The sequence below is a fragment of the Mesoplodon mirus genome (genome assembly GCF_964341445.2).
Source record: "Mesoplodon mirus genome assembly, chromosome: 4".
NCBI classification, from domain to species: Eukaryota; Metazoa; Chordata; class Mammalia; order Artiodactyla; family Ziphiidae; genus Mesoplodon; species Mesoplodon mirus.
Genome location: NC_138979.1, coordinates 33,713,556 through 33,733,327, shown reverse-complemented (window position 1 = coordinate 33,733,327; position 19,772 = coordinate 33,713,556). Strand labels below are relative to the sequence as shown.

Sequence of the window (19,772 nt, the reverse complement as noted above, 5' to 3'; positions counted from 1 at the left end):
TTCTGATCCATGCATCCTTTATTCCATGACCAACCGCTGTGTTGCATCCAAGCAACAGTACACAAACTGGCAATCAACCGCAGTCCAGCTGTACAACAATCTGAGGCTTACAGTACATTTAAGGCTTTTAAATTTGGAAAAAAATTTTTTTTAATAAAACCAAAGAACCCTCAAGTAGTGTAGCAACTTTAAGCATCTTACACTTCTGATGCTTACTGGCGCAACTCCAGTGTCAAAACCCAAATAACTCCTAAACTAAAAAGATTATTTAGTGAAATTTTAATTACATAAATTTTTCAAAACATAAACTTGTAATTTTTTGTCTTGGAAATGTTATAAAATTTTTTAATAGCAAAACATAGGAATAAAAACGTATTAACAAAATGTATTCAATCATTTACATTACAAACAAGGAATCTGCAGTTCATTGTTGTAGCCTGACAAAAGAAAACTATCCATTAAGAATCTATGCACAATGTAATTGCATATATGTACAGTACTTTAAAAAAGCCTACAAGGAGGACTTTACAGAAGGAAAGTCGGCTAGGTTCTTTGTTAGACCAACCAGACGATCAAAATATTAAAACTCTGTGGACTAGTAATAAATTTACACTTAAAAAAACCCCCAGTTTCCTTTTAAGAATATTCCAGTTATATTTATATGGTTCCAGTTGATGAAGCCGTTCATGATAGTTCCAGTAAATTACCCTTTAATTGATTTGTTTGGGGGAAAGATCGGAGTGTTAACAAAAATTAACGAAGGAATTTTCATCACGATGGTTTCCAGTTACACTATCACAGCTTCACAAATGGATTGGACCCATGTATCTAGTGGCTGAAAGAGAGCTGCAGGTCACCAACTGAGAACACAGGTGGAGAGAGGTTGAGTCCTGCATAAATGAATCCTATGTGGTGGGTAAGGAATAGAAAGGGGTGTGAGCATCTTTTATAGCAGGAGAAAATGGTCCCCCCACTCAGCTCTCATTCCCATTCTGCAAGGCGATGAAGCTGGGAATCACAACTGTTCAGCCTAACATGATGTGTGAGTTAGTAGAACCTCTGGATATGAAAGACCAAGATGCCCTCAGCTCTTTGAGTAGGACACCTGAAAAGCTGGGCACTTCCTCGTGGTTATCCCGCCATGACAGCTATCCAGTTAAAGCATGTGCAAAACCGAGGATTCTTGTGTTCACAGTAGATGAGGTAAAATCAAGTCATCTTCTTCAGGAATTAGGAAGTTCGTGAGATATGAACTGTTTTAGCCTTTCCAGGTATTGTGCATAAAGCTCTATGTCATTATGGCCAGCCCCTTCGACCCAGAGGGGCTCCACGGCCCGGGGACAGCGCTCGTACATGGCCAGGCCATGGGAGAAATCGATGACCTCGTCCTCTGTACCATGAATGACCAACACGGGAGAGGTAACTTTAGATATCTTGTCAATGCTGCAAGACAGGAAAGGGGGAGGGGGAGAAAAAGGACTCCTTTAGTTATGCTCACAGATGACAGACATCACACTTAATGGAACCCAGTCGGTGTTCACAGGCAAGGGAGGTAAGCACGCGAGGGGTTTTCCCCCCTCACTTTTCTAGTAATTCACTTTTTAAAAAATTAATTTTGCATTTTGCAATAATTCTGGATTTACAGAAAAGGTACAAAGATAACACAGAGCTCTGATCCACCCCAACCCCTTTCCTGTAAGGCCAACACCACACGTTACCAATAGTACATTTGTCAAAACCGAAAACCAGCATCGGTACATTGCCAGACTCCGGACTTTATTTGGATTTCATGAGTTTTTCCACTGAAGTCCTTTTTCTGTTCCAAGATCCAACTGAGAATACCACACTGCATTTAGCCATTGTGTTTCCGTTAAAGTATTTTATTAAAAACAGAACTCGTAAATGTCGTCAGACTAGCAATCCAGTAACTAATATTTCTGATATATTCATATTTTGGAGAGAGGATTTTTTTTTTAAATAAACAAGCTAGACCTTAACATACCAGAATGAATGTCTCTTTTGAAATCTGAGCACTGAATCCACAGCCACTCACGTTTTCAGGACTCTTTCCGTGTAAGCCACCTTCGGCACCGATTAACAAGATCCTCAGAAACCTCATTTCATAGAAACAAATACCTCATTTAAAAATAAAAACCATACTGTTTAGCTTGAAAACCTAATGTACAACATCTAGATTGAATTCTGAATGATTTCTGACTGTTTACAAAAATCAAAGCTACCCATAAAGGATGAATATTTGAGCATCTCCAAAAGAATGTGCCGCAGACTCTGAAAGCGTTTCCCAAAGAGGAATTAAGAAGACTGTAAACCTTGTTGGGCTGCGTGTGTAGGCAGCTTCTCTGACAGAGGTAACTGTCATCTCACCTGCAAACACACGGAGACAGGCGACTCTCTGTCCATTCTGGCCTCCTGCCAGAGACCCCCTTACTGTTGACTTTCTGTATCTGATCCTAGCCAGAGTTACAAAGGGATCAAATTGGTACTACCCGTAGGGATCATTTTGTTCAAAGTCACAGCTAACATTTACTCAGCATTGACCACAGCCAGGTTACATAAAAAAACCTCACTGCATCTCCAGTGAGCCACAGTGAAAGAGGAAGGACCATCTCTGTTAAACCAAGGAGGTAACTGAAGCTCGGAGAGATCATGAAAGGACAGACATGAGGCTGTGGTGATGGTACAGAGCTCTGACATCCATCACACATTCCAAAGATCTACAAACAGCTGTCAGAGAGCCTTATTAACAACTCAGGAAGTTGCCAGCCACCTCAAGACATCTGGGAAGACTGCAAAATCTCATCAGCCATGTCATTTGCCAAGATCAGGGCCACTGTGGAAGGGGTCAATTTTGCAGATTAGGAATCTTGTTTAGAAATCTACTTTCCTCTTATATTTAAATTTTAAAGTGACTTCTTCTAAGAATGCAAGAGTCCAGTTATATTCAATTAAAAAATCTATTTACTGACAGCTCCATGCTGCATGAGACTCTCTGCAACCTGGAGGATGGATGTACCTGAGGTTAAATGCCACCATCTGATTCGAAATGTAAAGGAGGTAAAAGAAAATAAACCACCAACCAAATAATAATCAGGACTCCTTATCTCTATTTTTTTAATACTAAAAAAGAAATGGGAAAGTGCCTTCCTTTAAAGACAGGGGCAGGGACTTCCCTGGTGGCGCGGTGGTTAAGAATCCGCCTGCCAATGCAGGGGACATGGGTTCGAGCCCTGGTCCGGGAAGATCCCAAATGCGGTGGAGAAACTAAGCCCATGAGCCACAACTACTGAGCCCATGTGCCACCAACTACTGAAGCCCGTGCACCTAGTGCCCGGGCTCCACAACAAGAGAGGTCACCGTAATGAGAAGCCCACGCACCACAATGAAGAGTAGCTCCTGCTCACCGCAACTAGAGAAAGCCCACACAGCAACGAAGACCCAATGCAGCCAAAAATAAATAAATTAAATTAATAAATTTAAAAAAAAAAGAGAGAGAGAGAGAGGGACACAGAGACAAGTGTGCATTTGGTAGCAATGGACACCGTAAGACAACATTCCCCAAATTCAATTAATGATGAAAGTCCATGTGACTGTTAATGGTTTGAAATCTATCATATTAATACTTTATGGTACTGAATAGGATGAATGGCCTTTTCTGGCTGTTTCCCCTCACCAACCTTAATTAAGCAGCTTAAATCACTTAACTTTCTAAGCCTCAGTTTCCTAACTGTAAAATGAGTCTTGTGAGATAAGAAGCGTGAAATGATTAGCCGTGGACTGGCAGATCAGACAAACCCAGTAAAGACTAGTTGCTGGTTTCCTATTAATGAATAAGCTATAATTAGTTGTCGTGGCTGTATTTTAAGGTATATGCTAATTTAAGAGTCAGGGAACCTATTCATTTTGTTGCCAGGGTAACCCCTAGCATAGCTTCCTGCAAACATGCTAAATATCTCCCTTTCAACAAACTGGCCTCGCAATACCCATTCAGCACCAATAAGGCCACATTTGAATCGCACATGGGCCCTATTTAGCATTCTCAGCCACGCCACTGGAAATTTGCAGTTCGTTCAACTTTCCCATGAAGCTGAACTTCAATGAACCTGGTACAGGGTGCACAGAAATGAAGTTCACCCAAGGTGTAACAGAAAGTTTCTTCTTGTGAAACAAGCCAGTCTGTGGAACAGATGTTTACGTAACCAAATGATGTTCTTTTTCTCTCCCAGCAATAACAGAATGACAGCAATGAATGGGTCAATCAAAATCCGAAAACTGTACATTCTTCTGTTGAGGCTTTTTCTACAATGTGGCCGTGTGAGTCCTGTTGTCAGAATCTCGGCCCGTTTAGCAACGTACCATGGGCAAATAGTTTTTAGTAAATAATACTTCCCTCAGCTTAGATTTTAAAAAACCAGCAGAAGTTTTCAAAGAGACGTATTCAAGAAAGCAGCATGCTCGCTGCTTTTGCATGTAAATACAGCTGCCCATTTTTCTTCCTTCTATTAGGGGACTAGAAAACAGCAGGGACTGGGGTGGCAGGGGCTCTGCTGCCCCTGGGGCGCCGGCAGGAGGGGGCCCGGCTGTGGGCTCCCATGCACATGCTTCTAGCAGAGGGTGCCGGCCCCTCTGCAGGGGAGGGGGTCTTCAGGCACAAGTGGGCGGCAGGAGGAATGAGTGGCTGCACTGGTCTGGGGTGGTGGGGAGGGGAGGGAAGGACCATCCACTCACACGGTCCCTGCAGCCCATTACCAGCTTGCAAGCAGCTCATGTCACTTTTTCTCTTACCTGTTGGCCTGACTGAAAAAGTAACAGAAATTTCAAACTTGGGGATGCTTGCGGTTTTTCTTTGAGTGTCTAGACCACTGCTAATGGCCTCATCACAGATTTTGCATTTAGCTCTCGTGATTCAACAATACATGTCTATCTGAGTAAATGAACGAACGCTGAACTACATGTTCCTTTAAGACATGTGGGCACTTTTTTTTTTATCCTGCACGTCCAGCTAAACCAATTAATCCTGGATATCGGTACAAGCAAGGTCCTTATACATCATCTGGTAGATTGTTTTACAAATGAGTCCAGCCCAGAGGACCAAGTATCTGGCTGGTGTACATGTCATATCCACCTCCACGTTCCCTGAGGAGCCCAGCACAGGGGCTGACGTCTGGCTGCATTCAGGAGACATTTATTAGTAGCCCACAATTAACGGTGGCATCTGATGTGAAGTTGGGTCACTGGACGCCTTAGCACTTGCTGGACAGGAGTGAGCTTACCTGGGGAAAGCATCAAAGCAGTACGTTTTCCTGGTATCGGGAAAAGCCACGCGCAGTCCAGACATCAGAGGCGAATGGAGAATTACGGCTGCACACTCGTACCTGGAGGCCAGGTCTACCGTGGGGACAGTCCCGATGCTCTGACCATACAGGATGATGTTCTCGGGGCTTACTCCATACCTGGAGAAATCAGAGGGCATGGGCCGTTAGCTGATGTGTGAAAGAAAAAGAGAGTGAGACCAACACCACAGTATCATAAGCTCACAAAACTCCCACACCTGCCAGTTTAAAACCACATCATCTCATGGGTACCCTTTAGTTGAAGATGGATGTGAATGCCACAAAAATGTTAGGGGCCTATCTCAGTGCTAAGTGACTGAGATCCTGTCCTCCACAACTTTTGCAAAAATAATGAACATGACATTTTTTTCTGGAAATTAACTATATGAATGCATCATAAACTTCATTTCAGTGTTCCCAGAGTCATTTCATTTCCTACTCTCCCCTCCTGAGTTTCTCTGACCATCCTAAATGTATTTCTGAAATAAAAACAGAAGCGTGTTTGCTAGATCATAATATTATTAGAGTCCTTTAAGTGGGGTTTTAATAAAATACGAAAGAAATTAACATTTATCATCAGGAAAAGGTACGGGGAGACAATTAATTTAAAGGCAAATATATTTTCTATAGCCTCTCCTTGGGGTTTAACCCTTCCGAGTCTTTCAATCCATCAATGGTCTCCCCCTCCAGTGTCTGCCAAGGTTTAGTTGGGTAAACAGCTGTGTGGAATACAGGCTTCATTTCCTGGCCTGCCTGGCAGCCTGGTGTGCAAACAACTAAACTTTGGGCGTGCGCTGTGAGCAAAAGTGACATGTACAACCTGCAGGTCATACTTTAAATTGAAGGCTCCATGCCCTCCCCTTCCCGTTGGTGGGGAGGAGACGTGATGGTGAGCTACCCTGGCCCAAGCAGAAGAACGAGCACCCCAGATGTGATGCAGGAACAAAATAGACGAATCCCAGGAAAACAGGTACGCTACATATGAACCTACAAAGGATATCCAGAATATATTAAGAGTACGTAGAAATAAAGAAGAAAAAGACAGACAAAAGAAATGAAGACATATCGCAGAAAAGAAAACATGATGCCTAACAAACACGTAAAAAGATGTGATGCTCAACCTTGTTAGTACGTGAACATGCAAATTAAATCCACAATTTATTTTTTCCACACCTAAAAGAAAGGCAAAAACTAAAAAGTCAGACAATGTCAAGGGATAGCAAGGACATGGAAAAGTGGAAGTCTGTGACATTGCTGCAGGAGTATAAATTGGTATGAGCCCTTGGGAAGATAATGTGATATTATCTGGTGAAGTTGAAGGCTATAACCCAACGATTCTAACTTCTTTGCATAAATACCCACTGTAGTTTACAGGGCAGTAGGACATGCTTTCTTTTCTTTCTTTCTTTCTTTTTTTTCTTTTTTCTTTTTTTGCTGGGTAATGTAGTTTATTATTATTATTATTACTACATTATTATTTTTAATTGAAGTAAGTTGATTTATAATATGCCAACTTCTGCTATACAGCAAAGTGACAGTTATACACATATACATTTTTTTTATTTTTAAAAAATATTCATTTGTTTATTTTTGGCTGCATTGGGTCTTTGTTGCTGTGCTTGGGCTTTCTCTAGTTGTGGCGAGTGGGAGCTACTCTTCCTTGCAATTCACGTCCTTTTCATTGCAGCGGCTTCTCTTGCTGCGGAGCACAGGCTCTAGGTGCACGGGCTTCAGGAGTTGTGACTCGCGGGCTCTAGAGCACAGGCTCAAGTAGTTGTGGCGCACGGCCTTAGTTGCTCCGCGGCATGTGGGATCTTCCCGGACCAGGGCTCGAACCCGTGTCCCCTGAATTGGCAGGCAGATTCTCAACCACTGCACCACCAGGGAAGTCCTATACATTCTTTTTTTTAAATATACTTTTCCATTATGGTTTATCCCTAGGACATGCTTTCTGATAACAGCCTTCAGTGAAAAGAACTGTCAGTCTAGTAGCTGAGGCGGGTGGCAGGATTTCACTGAGCTGCCTCCCCCTCAGGCTCCCTCAAACTTCACAGGAAAATGGGGGCCCTTAGGAAGGAATCTGGGGAGGGAATGGCTATTTCTGGCTGGTAAGTGCTGTTCCGTGCTTTACAGAGAGGCGACATCTGGGCTGTGCCGTGAGGGGCGGACAGGAGCTGAACACGTGGGGATAAAAAGGACTGTCGGTAAGCAGCATGAAGTCACACAGGGCCGGGGTGGAGTCCAGTGAGCAGCTTGGGGGGCTGGAGGGCTGAGGCGAGGCTGGGCAGGCCAGCAGGGGGAAGATAAGGAGGTAGAGCTTGTCCTGGAGGAGGTGAGGGGCCACTGGAGACGTTCAGGTCAAGGGGACAGGAACAAGGCTGTGCTTCGTGAAGATTCATCTTCCTGCGGCACGCACAGCATGACAGAGCATAGAAAGGTAGCAGGGGGCTTCCCTGGTGGCGCAGTGGTTGAGAGTCCGCCTGCCGATGCAGGGGACACGGGTTCGAGCCCCGGTCCGGGAAGATCCCACTTGCCGCGGAGCGGCTGGGCCCGGGAGCCATGGCAGCTGAGCCTGCACGTCCGGAGCCTGTGCTCCGCAACGGGAGAGGCCACAACAGTGAGAGGCCCGCGTACCGCAAAAAAAAAGGAAGCAGGGAGATAGGTAAGGGACTATTAAGAATCCTACAGGGAAGAGGAAACAGGAATGTAAAAATCGAAGACAAACAAACTAACAAAAAAGAGATGCTCTCTCCTCCCCAGACGCAGGTAGGAAATCATCGCTCAGAACGAGGACGCACCCTCTCTTTCTAAAGGGAAGTTTCTGTGTGGCCCCAGCCCTCTGAACTTTGACACCATCTAATACAACTGTGCCTGTGGAGGAGGGTCCCAAGATGCATGTCTTCTTGTCTGATGTTCTTGCCTGGGCTTCATTTCAGTTGGAAGAACAGGTTATTAAAAAATGGTCAGCAAAAGGAGTTTTGACGGAAGGTTTGAGGAAGGAACTCATGTCTGCAGCATTCTGTGCCTTAAATCCCTATGTCAGAGACCATAGCTTTTAAAACATAAATCCCTTCAATCAGGATGAAATGATGAGAGATGTGAGAAATGAACCCTGTTCTAGTGCGTCAGCAGGCCATCACCCAGGGTGATGCTTTTTTACTGGAGGAAAGTTATCCCAGGGACCTCCCTCCACTGTAACTGCCACTGAATTCCTTCTTTGATGGACTAGGAGGTCCATTTCAGTCGAATTTAACTGAGAGTTCAAAGTCCCTTGGAGGGGGAAGTATAAATAAGATTAGGGGTCTCCTTCTCCCTCCACAATTTTCATCAAAAGTAGGCTATGACATCCCAAAGCACAAGGGCCATCGGATGCTGCATGCGGTGGGGTGTGGGGGTCAGAAGGCACCTGAAGGTAAGAGTACCTCCGAACCTCACATTTGCAGTGGAGGCTCTTTCCACAGGGGCCGTCCCGTGGCAGGATATTTTGCTATTAATTGTAAACAAATAGATCATAAATCAAAAAAGGAAGAGGAAAATGAAAACTGAACGTAGTTATTGAAGGACAGAGGATTAAGAGATGATTAATACTAAGAATCAAAAATAAAGCAGAAGACTTCCAGACTGAAATGGTATCAGACTCGCCCTTACCTTCTTTGATCAAATTTGCGGAATGATGAGAATCACATAGGATAACCTATCACAGTGATGAGTATTATCGTTATAGTCGAAACTATTTTCTCAGCATCTTCTTTTTTTTTTTAAACATCTTTATTGGAGTATAATTGCTGTATAACAAAGTGAATCAGCTATGTGCATACATATATCCCCACATCCCCTCCCTCTTGCGTCTCCTTCCCACCCTCCCTATCCCACTCCTCTAGGTGGTCACAAAGCACCGAGCTGATCTCCCTGTGCTATGTGGCTGCTTCCCACTAGCTGTTTTACATTTGGTAGTGTATATATGTCCATGCCACTCTCTCACTTTGTCCCAGCTTACCCTTCCCCCTCCCCGTGTCCTCAAGTCCATTCTCTACGTCTGCGTGTTTATTCCTGTCCTGCCCCTAGGTTCATCAGAACTTTTTTTTTTAATTCCATATATATGTGTTAGCATACAGTATTTGTTCTTTCTGACTTACTTCACTCTGTATGACAGACTCGAGGTCCATCCACCTCACTACAAATAACTCAATTTCATTTCTTATTATGGCTGAGCAATATTCCATTGTACACATGTGCCATATCTTCTTTATCCATTCATCTGTCGATGGACACTTAGGTTGCTTCCATGTCCTGGCTATTGTAAATAGAGCTGCAATGAACACTGTGGTACATGACTCTTTTTGAATTATGGTTTTCTCAGGGTATATGCCCAGTAGTGGGATTGCTGGGTCATATGGTAGTTCTATTTTTAGTTTTTTAAGGAACCTCCATACTGTTCTCCATAGTGGCTGTATCAGTTTACATTCCCACCAACAGTGCAGGAGGGTTTCTTTTTCTCCACACCCTCTCCAGCATTTATTTTTTGTAGATTTTTTGATGATGGCCATTCTGACAGGTGTTTTTCTCAGTATCTTGATACTGTGTTTTATATCCTGCTCCATGGACCTTGGGGGCCACACTGAATAAGTAAAGGAGAAATGGGCACAGACTCAAGGGGCAGAGGTGGGTGTGTGGTTACTGGAACAGCCTTTTCTCTTGAGGGCCCTGAATCTGTCCATCCTCCGAGATCATGATCTCCTTGAAACGCCTTATGGAGAAGCCTGAGTATTTCACGGAAGGACCCTCAGCTTTCAGCTTTCCACTCACAGGCGCCAGGACACACCCAGTACCAATTTCAACAAATTCCACCTTTGACACACAGACATTCGTAGCCTTAATGACAACAAACACTTTGCAACTCAACGTTTTCACTGGAAAACTTCATCACGTAAAACAGTAGCCATTAATAGGGGAAAATATGACAACTGGTATTACATTAAAATAAAGAACATCCGGTCATCAGAAGACATCAGTAAGAAAGTAAAAAGGCAAGCGGGAAAAGATATTTGCCACACATATAACCAACAAAGAGCTCACATCTACAAAATATAAAGAACACATCAGTGGGGAAAAGACCAAATACAGAAAAGCAGCATTTTACAAAATGGGCATTTCATAAAAGAAGAAATCTAAATGGCAGGGAGGGAAGAACGGGAGGGAGGGAGGAAGGGAAACTCAACTTCATTAGTAAAAATGAAATGAAATTTCACCAATGAAAACCACAATGTGGTACTAACAAAAATTTAAAAGTTGACAATATCAAGTGTTGACAAAAATGTGACCACAGGAACTTTCATTCACTCCTGGTGGGGGTGTTAAGTTGATAGAAGCACTTTACAAAAAGTAAAAGTGACGATATAATAACACGTACCCAGTGACCTAGCAATTCTACTCCCAGGTATATTCACCACAGATTAGAAATGTCTTCAAGACCATTTGTGAGCAGTTGGAGACAACCCTAAGGGGTGTCAACAGCAGGGCGGATAAGTGATCGGGGGTGAAGTCGTGCCACAGAATATCGTAGGGCAACGCTGATGAATCTTAAAGGCTTGCTGTTAATCAGAAGAGGCAGACACAAGAGAATACATGCTATACGACACCATGTGCAAAAAACTTAAACCCACCCAAATTAAACTTTACTGTCTAGGGATACTTAGCTGAAAGAAAAGCAAGGAAGTGAAGCCCTAAAAACCAGGATAGCGGTTAAGGATGGGGGAGGGGAACGGGTTGTGGCTGGGAAGAAGCATGTCATTTTGGGGGGGCTTATGGATCGCTGGTTATAGTCTATGTCTTTTTTTCTTTTTTTTTTGGCTACGCCACTTGGCATGCCGGATCCTAGTTCCCTGACCAGGGCTCGAACCCTCGCCCCCTGCAGTGGAAGCGTGGAGTCCTAACCACTGGACCGCCAGGGAAGTCCCTATAGTCTGTGTCTTGTCACGAGTGTTCCTTTTACAGTTCATTAAGCCAGATATGTACATCTTATGAACATTTCTATCTGGCTACTTCTATCTGTTATATTTTGCAACAAAAAATATTTTTAAAAAGTTCACCAGATATTTCAGATATGGAGACAACCCTCCTCAAAACTGTTAGAACTCATGATAGATTTTGTGCTAAAAACAAATCTCCCAAGGAAACATGAGGCCATTAAAAATTATGTCTCATCAAGAGCTAATGTGGGGAAAACTCACGTTGAAATGTTCCATAAAAAGCAGCCTACAAAAAACAGGGTCACAATTATGTTCCTTCCAACAAAATCTATATATGGAAAAGGGACTTGAAAGTAATATATTAAAATGATAATAATGGTTATCTTCAGGTGGTGAGACCAGGTAATGTTTCTTCTTTCAAATTTTCATTTCTAATTCGGGTAATTATTAGGTAGTGATTTGTTAAAATAAATAAATAAAGGAAGCAGTATTGCTGGACCTTTTTGCATGGAGTCAGCAAGCTTTCTTTACAGTGTCTGTATTTGAAAAGGCTTTGAAAACTGTAACATGCTAGCGAAGTGTTCAGATTTGTCAGTATTACATCAAGGATTTTTCCACTGTTTTTCCCTGTTTATTAGACTGTTTATTATACTGTCTGACAACACATGAGATGCCTGGGAGGTGGGGATGGGGGCTAATTCTTTGAAGGTATGGAAGATTTTCGGGAAAACTCTAAGAGGCCTCTGTTCCAACACCCGCCGCTTGCAGATGAGGATGTTGAAGTGGAGGGTCCTTTTCATGGTACCACTAGGGTGTTGTTTTTGACAAAAAAAAGCTAGAAGACTGATGACCTCTATACCAATGGTTCCAAAATGAGAAGTATCTGAATTTCTTGGGACTTTTTCAAAACGTAAATTCCCCTTACTTAGAAATCTTCCATACGAACGGGTTTGTGGACTTCTCAAACTAACCACTGTTTGATACTGAGTAAAAAGGGTCAGACCAGATCCTACAGACCTTTTAGCTCTCAAATTCAATTAAAAGATAAAGGATAAAAAGAGAGATGGTAGGGGGCTTCCCTGGTGGCGCAGTAGTTGAGAGTCCGCCTGCCAATGCAGGGGACGCGGGTTCGTGCCCCGGTCTGGGAAGATCCCACATGCCGCGGAGCGGCTGGGTCCGTGAGCCATGGCCGCTGAGCCTGTGCATCCGGAGCCTGTGCTCTGCAACGGGAGAGGCCACAACAGTGAGAGGCCCGCGTACCGCAAAAAAAAAAAAAAAAAAAAAAAGAGAGAGATGGTAAAGGGAATCTATTACTAAGTCTGTGTGAAATACAGGGCATTTAAAGATCACAGCTTTTCACAAAAGAGGTGGATTAAGTGCAAAGTATTTTCTTCAAAAACATCAACAATCCCAAAGTCCAAAACCTTTATCCTAAAGTAAAACAGATGTTAAACCCTCCCAACCTGGAACAGGACAGTTTTGTAGCAGGCAGAGATGATACATAGGCAGGCAGAATTTTTTGCATTTTTTACTTAGAATTTGCTATTTTCGGGTACGACGATAGCAAAACATTAAAAGTGATTTCTTCTCGCTCGTACCACCTTTGTGGGCAAGATACAGGGACGGGAGGAACGGCAGCAACGGCCTACAAACAATGTTTTCTTCAATGTGTCCAATCCCCAAGGCAGGCTTTTACAAGTAAACTTCCGCATTGCTCAGCTACAAACACACCAGTCGCTGGGTGGATGACTTCAATCGGGAGACAAGGATGCCGTCCCTCCCGTCCTACGCCTACCAGCTCTCCTTCCTCTGCTGTTTCCCCTTGCTCCCTGGCGTGTCTAGAAGAGGCACTGCTTTTCCATCCCAGGGCTGACCTTCCACCTGAGCACTGGATTCCCACCCTCCCATGACTTTGAGAATTTCATCCCCACCCACGCCGAATTCCAGTCTTATTCCCAACGCAACACAGGTCTCCAAGTCTCTGAATCTAAGAAAGGGCCTGTCTTCACGGGTGCTTCATCCTTTAAGTGACGGCCCCATCACTTACCTCTGCTTCCCTACTGCATCCTCAACCCCAACAAAGGCCTCTGAAACCCACCCTCTCCTCCCACAATGTCCCGAAAGCTGTTATCAGAAGTGCCGGGTCCAACCGCTTTTTCCCACTCCTCATCCAATTTGACTTCTCCTCGGCAGTTCACGCTAAGAATGATGCCTTTCTTCTTCAGCTCCATTCCTGGGCCTCTGAGACACTGAGCCGCTCTTGGTTCCTCCCCCGTCCCCACCACCAGCGGGCTTGGCCCCTTCCCTGACTCCACTCTTCCTGCTGTAGACTTCCTACTGCACTTTTTTTTTTTTTTTTAAATTTTATGTGGCCGCACCACGCAGCATACGGGATCTTAGTTCCCCGACCAGGGATCAAACCCATGCCCCCTGCAGTGGAAGCGCTGAGTCTTAACCACCAGGGAAGTCCCCTTCCTATTGCACTCTTACATCCTCTCTCCAAATGATTTCCCTGAATCCCAGGCCTCAACTATTAACGCTCTGCTGGCGATTCTCAAATATTTACTTCCAGCCCTGGCCTCTGTCCTAAGACAGAGCAGAATGCCCCTCTGCCTGAAGGGAGGGGAGGTGGATCAGATACAATGTCCCTCGAGCCCACCTTTGTTCTCAGCGCTGGCCCTGACCTCACGCCTCATTCCATCTTCCAGTGATCCTGGGAGGGGGACATTCTTGTCCCCGTTTTATATCTGAGGAACTTGATAGTAAAAGTGAAGTAACTTGTCCAAGGTCAAGTGACTGGTGAGGCTATGAATTTAACACTGTTATCTGTGATGGATAAATTCCAAACTCAAAGTGTCTAAAACCAAATTCGTTATTTTCTCCCCTCAAAACCTTCTCAATAACTCAGTCATCAGGTAGAATTCTAAAAACTATATTCCCCTCTGTTGCCAATCCAGTATCCAAAGTCAGGATGAAGACAAATTATGGAAAGGAGTGGACGGTTACATGACAAATTCAGCTAAAGATCTAAACTTACTTCTGGCAGTGACCGATTAGCTTGGTGATTATGCAAGCTGTGGATTAGTTTCTACACCTGGAAGATGTCACCTATTTTTTTAAAATAATGCATTCAAAAAATAGTTACTGAGCACCTCTTTTGGACTAGGCATGGAACCTCTGGGGGTGCAGAAAGATGAATGTAAAACATCTGGGGGTCTCAAGGAGCTTATAGTCCAGTTGGGGAGGCAAGGAATGTTTACAAAAGTATGGGGAGACAAGCAGAAGCCAGGTCTAAATCTGAGTCATTAGGACACAGGATGTCACAGCAGATGAGGCAAGAGATTCAAGGTCAGGCCAGGGTAAAAGCCATGTGGACAAAGGCCTTCATTTGCTACGAGTCAACTACAGCTATATTTGCATGGCAGACAGACACACGTTCTTACCAGACTCTCCCTGGACCTCATGAAATCTGCGGGCCTGACTTAAATATGTAAGTAGGTGTTGTCTGCACATGGATCTCTAGGGAAAAGCCATTCTTAGCCAGTGAGATTCAATGCATTCATTTTATAGCAGAGTCTCAAGTTAGTGCATCATCATCTCCTGCTGGAGTATGTCTAGGACTGCCACAGCTGGCCCTGGGGACCCACGGCAGGTCCCGACACTCAGATCTGACCCTTGGCATGTGGCTATACGGAACAGCTGAGACATGTATTTATACAAGAGCTATAATTGGGCCCGGCGGTCCTGATACTAATGATCAGAATTCCAAGGCTGCCAATGAAGGGGTCCTAGTTTCCCAGCATCTTAAACATCAACATAGGGTTTCCCTGGTGGCGCAGTGGTTGAGAGTCCGCCTGCCGATGCAGGGGACACGGGTTCGTGCCCCAGTCCGGGAAGATCCCATATGCCGCGGAGCGGCTGGGCCCATGAGCCATGGCCGCTGAGCCCGGGCATCGGGAGCCTGTGCTCCGCAACGGGAGAGGCCACAACAATGAGAGGCCCGTGTACCGCAAAGAGAAAAAAAAAAAAAAAAATCAACATCGTAGAAAACAAAGGTCTCCATCTCTAAGAGTCTCCTCTTGAGTACCGTTCCTTAACCCTTCTTTGACTGGATCATAAGCTTTAATCCCTCAATTTCTCTCAGGCTAGAATTCTGATTCTGTAAGTCCCATACCCAAGCACAGTCCATCTGGTCTTCAATTCCCAGTGTTACAACCCCCAGAATCCTTGACCTCCTGACCATCCTGCTTTTATCAATCCCCAGCCCCCAGACTTAGGTAAGAAGAATTGCCAGATGAGAAGGGGTGGGGGTGGGGCAGGCGGTGGGTGGATCCTCTTCCCACCATGGAGACCATGGCTCTACCCAAATGGCCAGAGCACCAAGTACCTTAAGTCCCCTACATATGAACCCTCAAGTTGCGAGCTTTCAAAGATGCGAACCAATCACATACGTTAGTTCATGTGTCTGGTGTACACTGTCACATGCGTGCATCCTCTACAAGTGGCTGTGCTTCTATGTACTTTACTGTACAGTACTGTATAGATTCCAGTAGTACAGTTTCTTTACTTCAAGCCCAGGATGTCCAGAATCAAGCGTAAAAGCAACGGTGATGTAGCTGGTACTACTGTACTTTTCAAGGTATTGTACTGTAAGATTAAAAATGTTTATTTTTTGTTTGTTTTTTATGTATTATTTGCGTGAAAAGTATGATAAACCTATTACAGTACAGTACTATAGAGCCGATTGTGTTAGTTGGGTACCTAGGCTAACTTTGTTGGACTTACGAACAAATTGGATTTACGAACGCGCTCTCAGAACTGAACTCGTTTGTATGTAGGGGACTTACTGTGCAGCCTAAAAGATGGAATCATGATGCTTCTCATCAGAGTCTACAGATGAGCCTGAGAGGGCTCAGAACCCATTAGGTCTTGGAACTAACATTTTTTCTCTCTAAGGAGCTCGAGACATAGCATATGGTGCTGCATAGGGAAGACCAGCAGGGAAGAGTGCCAGAGGTAAGTACTGAGGTCAGGATGAGCTACAGGTCTGAGGAGGTGGAGGGGGTGAAAGCTGTTGGACGTTGTATCAAGGGGTTAGTTAGGCAGCAGAATCAAGAAGTTTGCATGTGTGGGACAGGTAGGACCAGAAAACAAAATAAACAAAAGCAAACCTAGGCACAGATTGGGCAGCAGGGTTTCAGAAGTCAGACAGGGAGCTGGTAGAGCCCAAAGGTGTCATTTGCAGAGGCGTGGATGGACCTAGAGACTGTCACAAGAGTAAAGTAAGTCAGAAAGAGAAAAACAAATATCGTATAATATTGCTCATAGGTGGAATCTAGAAAATGGTACAGATGAACTTATTTCCAAGCAAAAATAGAGACAGGCATAGAGAACAAACGTATGGACTCCAAGGGGGGAAGGGGGGGTGGTGAGATGATTGGGAGATTGGGATTGACTTATATACACTATTGATACTATGTGTAATATAGATAACTAATGAGAACCTACTATATATATATAGCACAGGGAACTCTACTCAATGCTCTGTGGTAACCTAAATGGGAAGGAAATTTTTTAAAAAAAGAGGGAGTATATATATATATATATATATAGAGAGAGAGAGAGAGAGAGAGAGCTGATTCATTTTGCTGTACAGCAGAAACTAACACAACACCGTAAAGCAACTATACTCCAATAAAAATTAAAAAAAAAAATCTGCAGAACACGTATGTGGCACCAGCAGTTTAAAAAGGAGGAAGAAAACGCCCACAGAGGAAAAGACTTTAGTAAAGAGAAAACTCAAGCAACAGCTCACCTGTAAATTTGTAGAAATGCTTGGATGACCCAGAGTGAAGGGGGCAAAAGTCAGGGTGGGTTCTGATAAACACATACTAGAAAACGCAAAATGCAGCGCAGTGACTAAGGCACGCCACGTGAGTTGTTATGTGGGACCCTGGGGGTCAGGACGAGAGAGAGCTCCCAGGTGGGTGGTGGGTTTGGTGGTCGGCGAAGGCTCTGCTGCCTTTCAAGGGATGGTGTGAAGGGTGACGTGTTTCTGCGTCAGGGAGAGGTGCTCAGTCCACTTTAGCGATAGACGACCATGCCGTCCTCTAAATGCTCTTCGCCTGTGGCTGCCCCAGTATCACACTGGCCAGATTCTTCTTCTCGCTCTTCTGTTTCCTTTGCTCACTCCTCTCTCTTCTCCCACACTTACCCGGACATCCCTCAGAGGTCAGTCCTCACCCTCCTCTGGAATCTTTTCCTATGTAAGTCCCTTGTTGAACTCTTCCAGTGCCAGAGCCTAGAACAGCACAGCGTCTCTTCTACAGTAATCGTGCAATAAATACGTGTTAACGGAATACACGGGTGGCGACGGTTTCTACAATGTGTTGATTCACTCCCGGTATCTCGTCTCTGCTCCAGCCCCCGGCCCCTCTCCTTTCCGTTGATATTTCTTCCTGAGCATCCCAGCACTGCACACTCAACACCTCCCAGACCGGCCTCTTCCTGGTCTCTCCCCAAATCTTTCCATTTCTACCTATCACTCTACCCTCTACCTCACAGGCTTAAGAGTTAGGATGAACTTCAGTCTTTGCCTCTCACATAGACTTCGTCACTAAGCCTTGTCACTTCTATCTTGGAGATGGTTTCCAGAGGATCACGTCTCTGACACCACTTCTGTTGCTCTGTGGTGGCATCTCATGGCCGATGGATCAGGAGCTGCCTGTCGCTTCAGTGTAAGAATGAGCACTGCCCCATGAAGAACATCCCCACTGGTACCCAGGGTCTGAACAGGTACCTCTGTTCCCCAGAGGTCTTCCTGGAATCCTCACCACCGCTGACTGTCCATCCCCATGGTGCGTACCCTGCTCCAGTGGGTCCCTGACTGCTCAAACTACTCACCTGTCCTGTCCTATCCTTTTGGTTCCTGTGTATCATTTTATATGGCTGGTGAGGGGGTGGCTATCCTAGTTCCTGACCACTGACCTCGTTTCCACCCACCGCTCACTCTGACTCTCGCTAACTGCTTGCACTTAGCAGCTTCCATCCTGGCCTCTCCCTTCTTCCCAGGGCAGAACCTGGGAGTCTCCAGGCCTAATCAAGTCCCATTTCTGACTTCTCTGCTCTCCCAGACCCGCTTTCTCCCCGGTTCTATCTATACAAGCTGCCACACTCAGGCCACTCCCCATGCCAATCCATCCTGTAACTTCCCATCAGGTAGATCTTCCAAAAAACTTTTATTGTGTTACTTTGCTCATCAAACCCTTCGGCAAATCACTATCCCTGGGATAAAAACCCATGTCCTTAGAGTAACCTCCACAACCTGGCCCCATCTTACTATTCCAACCCTTTACTTTCTCTCCAAGTAAACCTTCTGCTCCCACAATAGACTCCCCACTGCCTCCTCACAGCCCCTGAGCCCCTGTCTGGACTGTCCTCACTCCTCCCCACAACCTAGAAAACCCTGGGGTCCTTCAGGTCCATTCCAGTCCTACCGCCTTCAGACACTTTTCCCAACCACCCCAGTCTACCTGTGGTGTTTTCTTTCCTGAGCCATTCACTTGTGCACCAGGTCAACATAAGGTTGTATGTGATGAACTGTTTTGTGGCATGTCCTATGTTGTCAGTGAGATTTTGAACTCCCCAAAGTAAGCAAAACTGTTTATCTCTTTGGGAACATTAACAATACCCAGGGGACTTCCCTGGCGGGCCAGTGGTTAAGACTTCGCCTTCCAATGCAGGGGGTGTGGGTTTGATCCCTGATCAGGGAGCTAAGATCCCACATGCCTTGTGGCCAAAAAAAACAAAACATAAAACAGAAGCAATATTGTAACAAATCCAATAAAGACTTTAAAAATGGTCGTCAAAAAAAAAAAAAAAAAAAAAAAAGAACTAAAACAATACCCAGGCTCAGGGATCGGTACAATGGAGGCATATCTTGCTTTGAATGGAATGTGATTCTGGCCAAAGGCTGTTTCTGAACGAATTAAAACTAGATCTCATATATAGTTATCATTCCAATAGATAGACAATCCACTCCAAGTTCATCGTCTTCTTGGGGATCTGGATAGGAGCAGAAACGAACTCTTGCCTGCAACCTAGCAAAAATGAGTCAGTCCATGAAGGATGACAATAATATTTCGTAAGCACTAATGTTATTTTAGGCGTTACGTAAGATTTACTTAAAACACGACACAAGGAACTAAAGTCTCCCAAATTTTGCTAGGGGAAAGCCACGACCCTGAATGATTACTTTCCATAACAGGCAATGCCAGGTGTATAGCTACCCCCTTGGAAACCTACAGTTTTTGCTCCCTGCCTCTTCCAAATGTCTAGCATCTTCCTGCAGTCACCAGCTATGCTGAGCTCAGGTTGACAACACAAATTTAGGTTTTGGTTCCCACTCAGCATATAGGACATGTCCCCAGGAGCCTCCACAGCCCGTACCCAA

The 19,772-nt window shown here is 44.6% G+C and overlaps 1 protein-coding gene across 1 annotated transcript in view; it reads right to left on the bottom strand.

The window, feature by feature from the left end:
• The window catches only part of ABHD17C (abhydrolase domain containing 17C, depalmitoylase), a 57,837-nt gene continuing 38,065 nt past the window's right edge, over positions 1–19,772 (bottom strand). The window contains 2 exon segments of the mRNA XM_082619596.1: positions 1–1,443; positions 5,292–5,471. Coding sequence (XP_082475722.1) covers positions 1,224–1,443; positions 5,292–5,471 — 400 coding nt within the window. The 3' untranslated portion in view covers positions 1–1,223.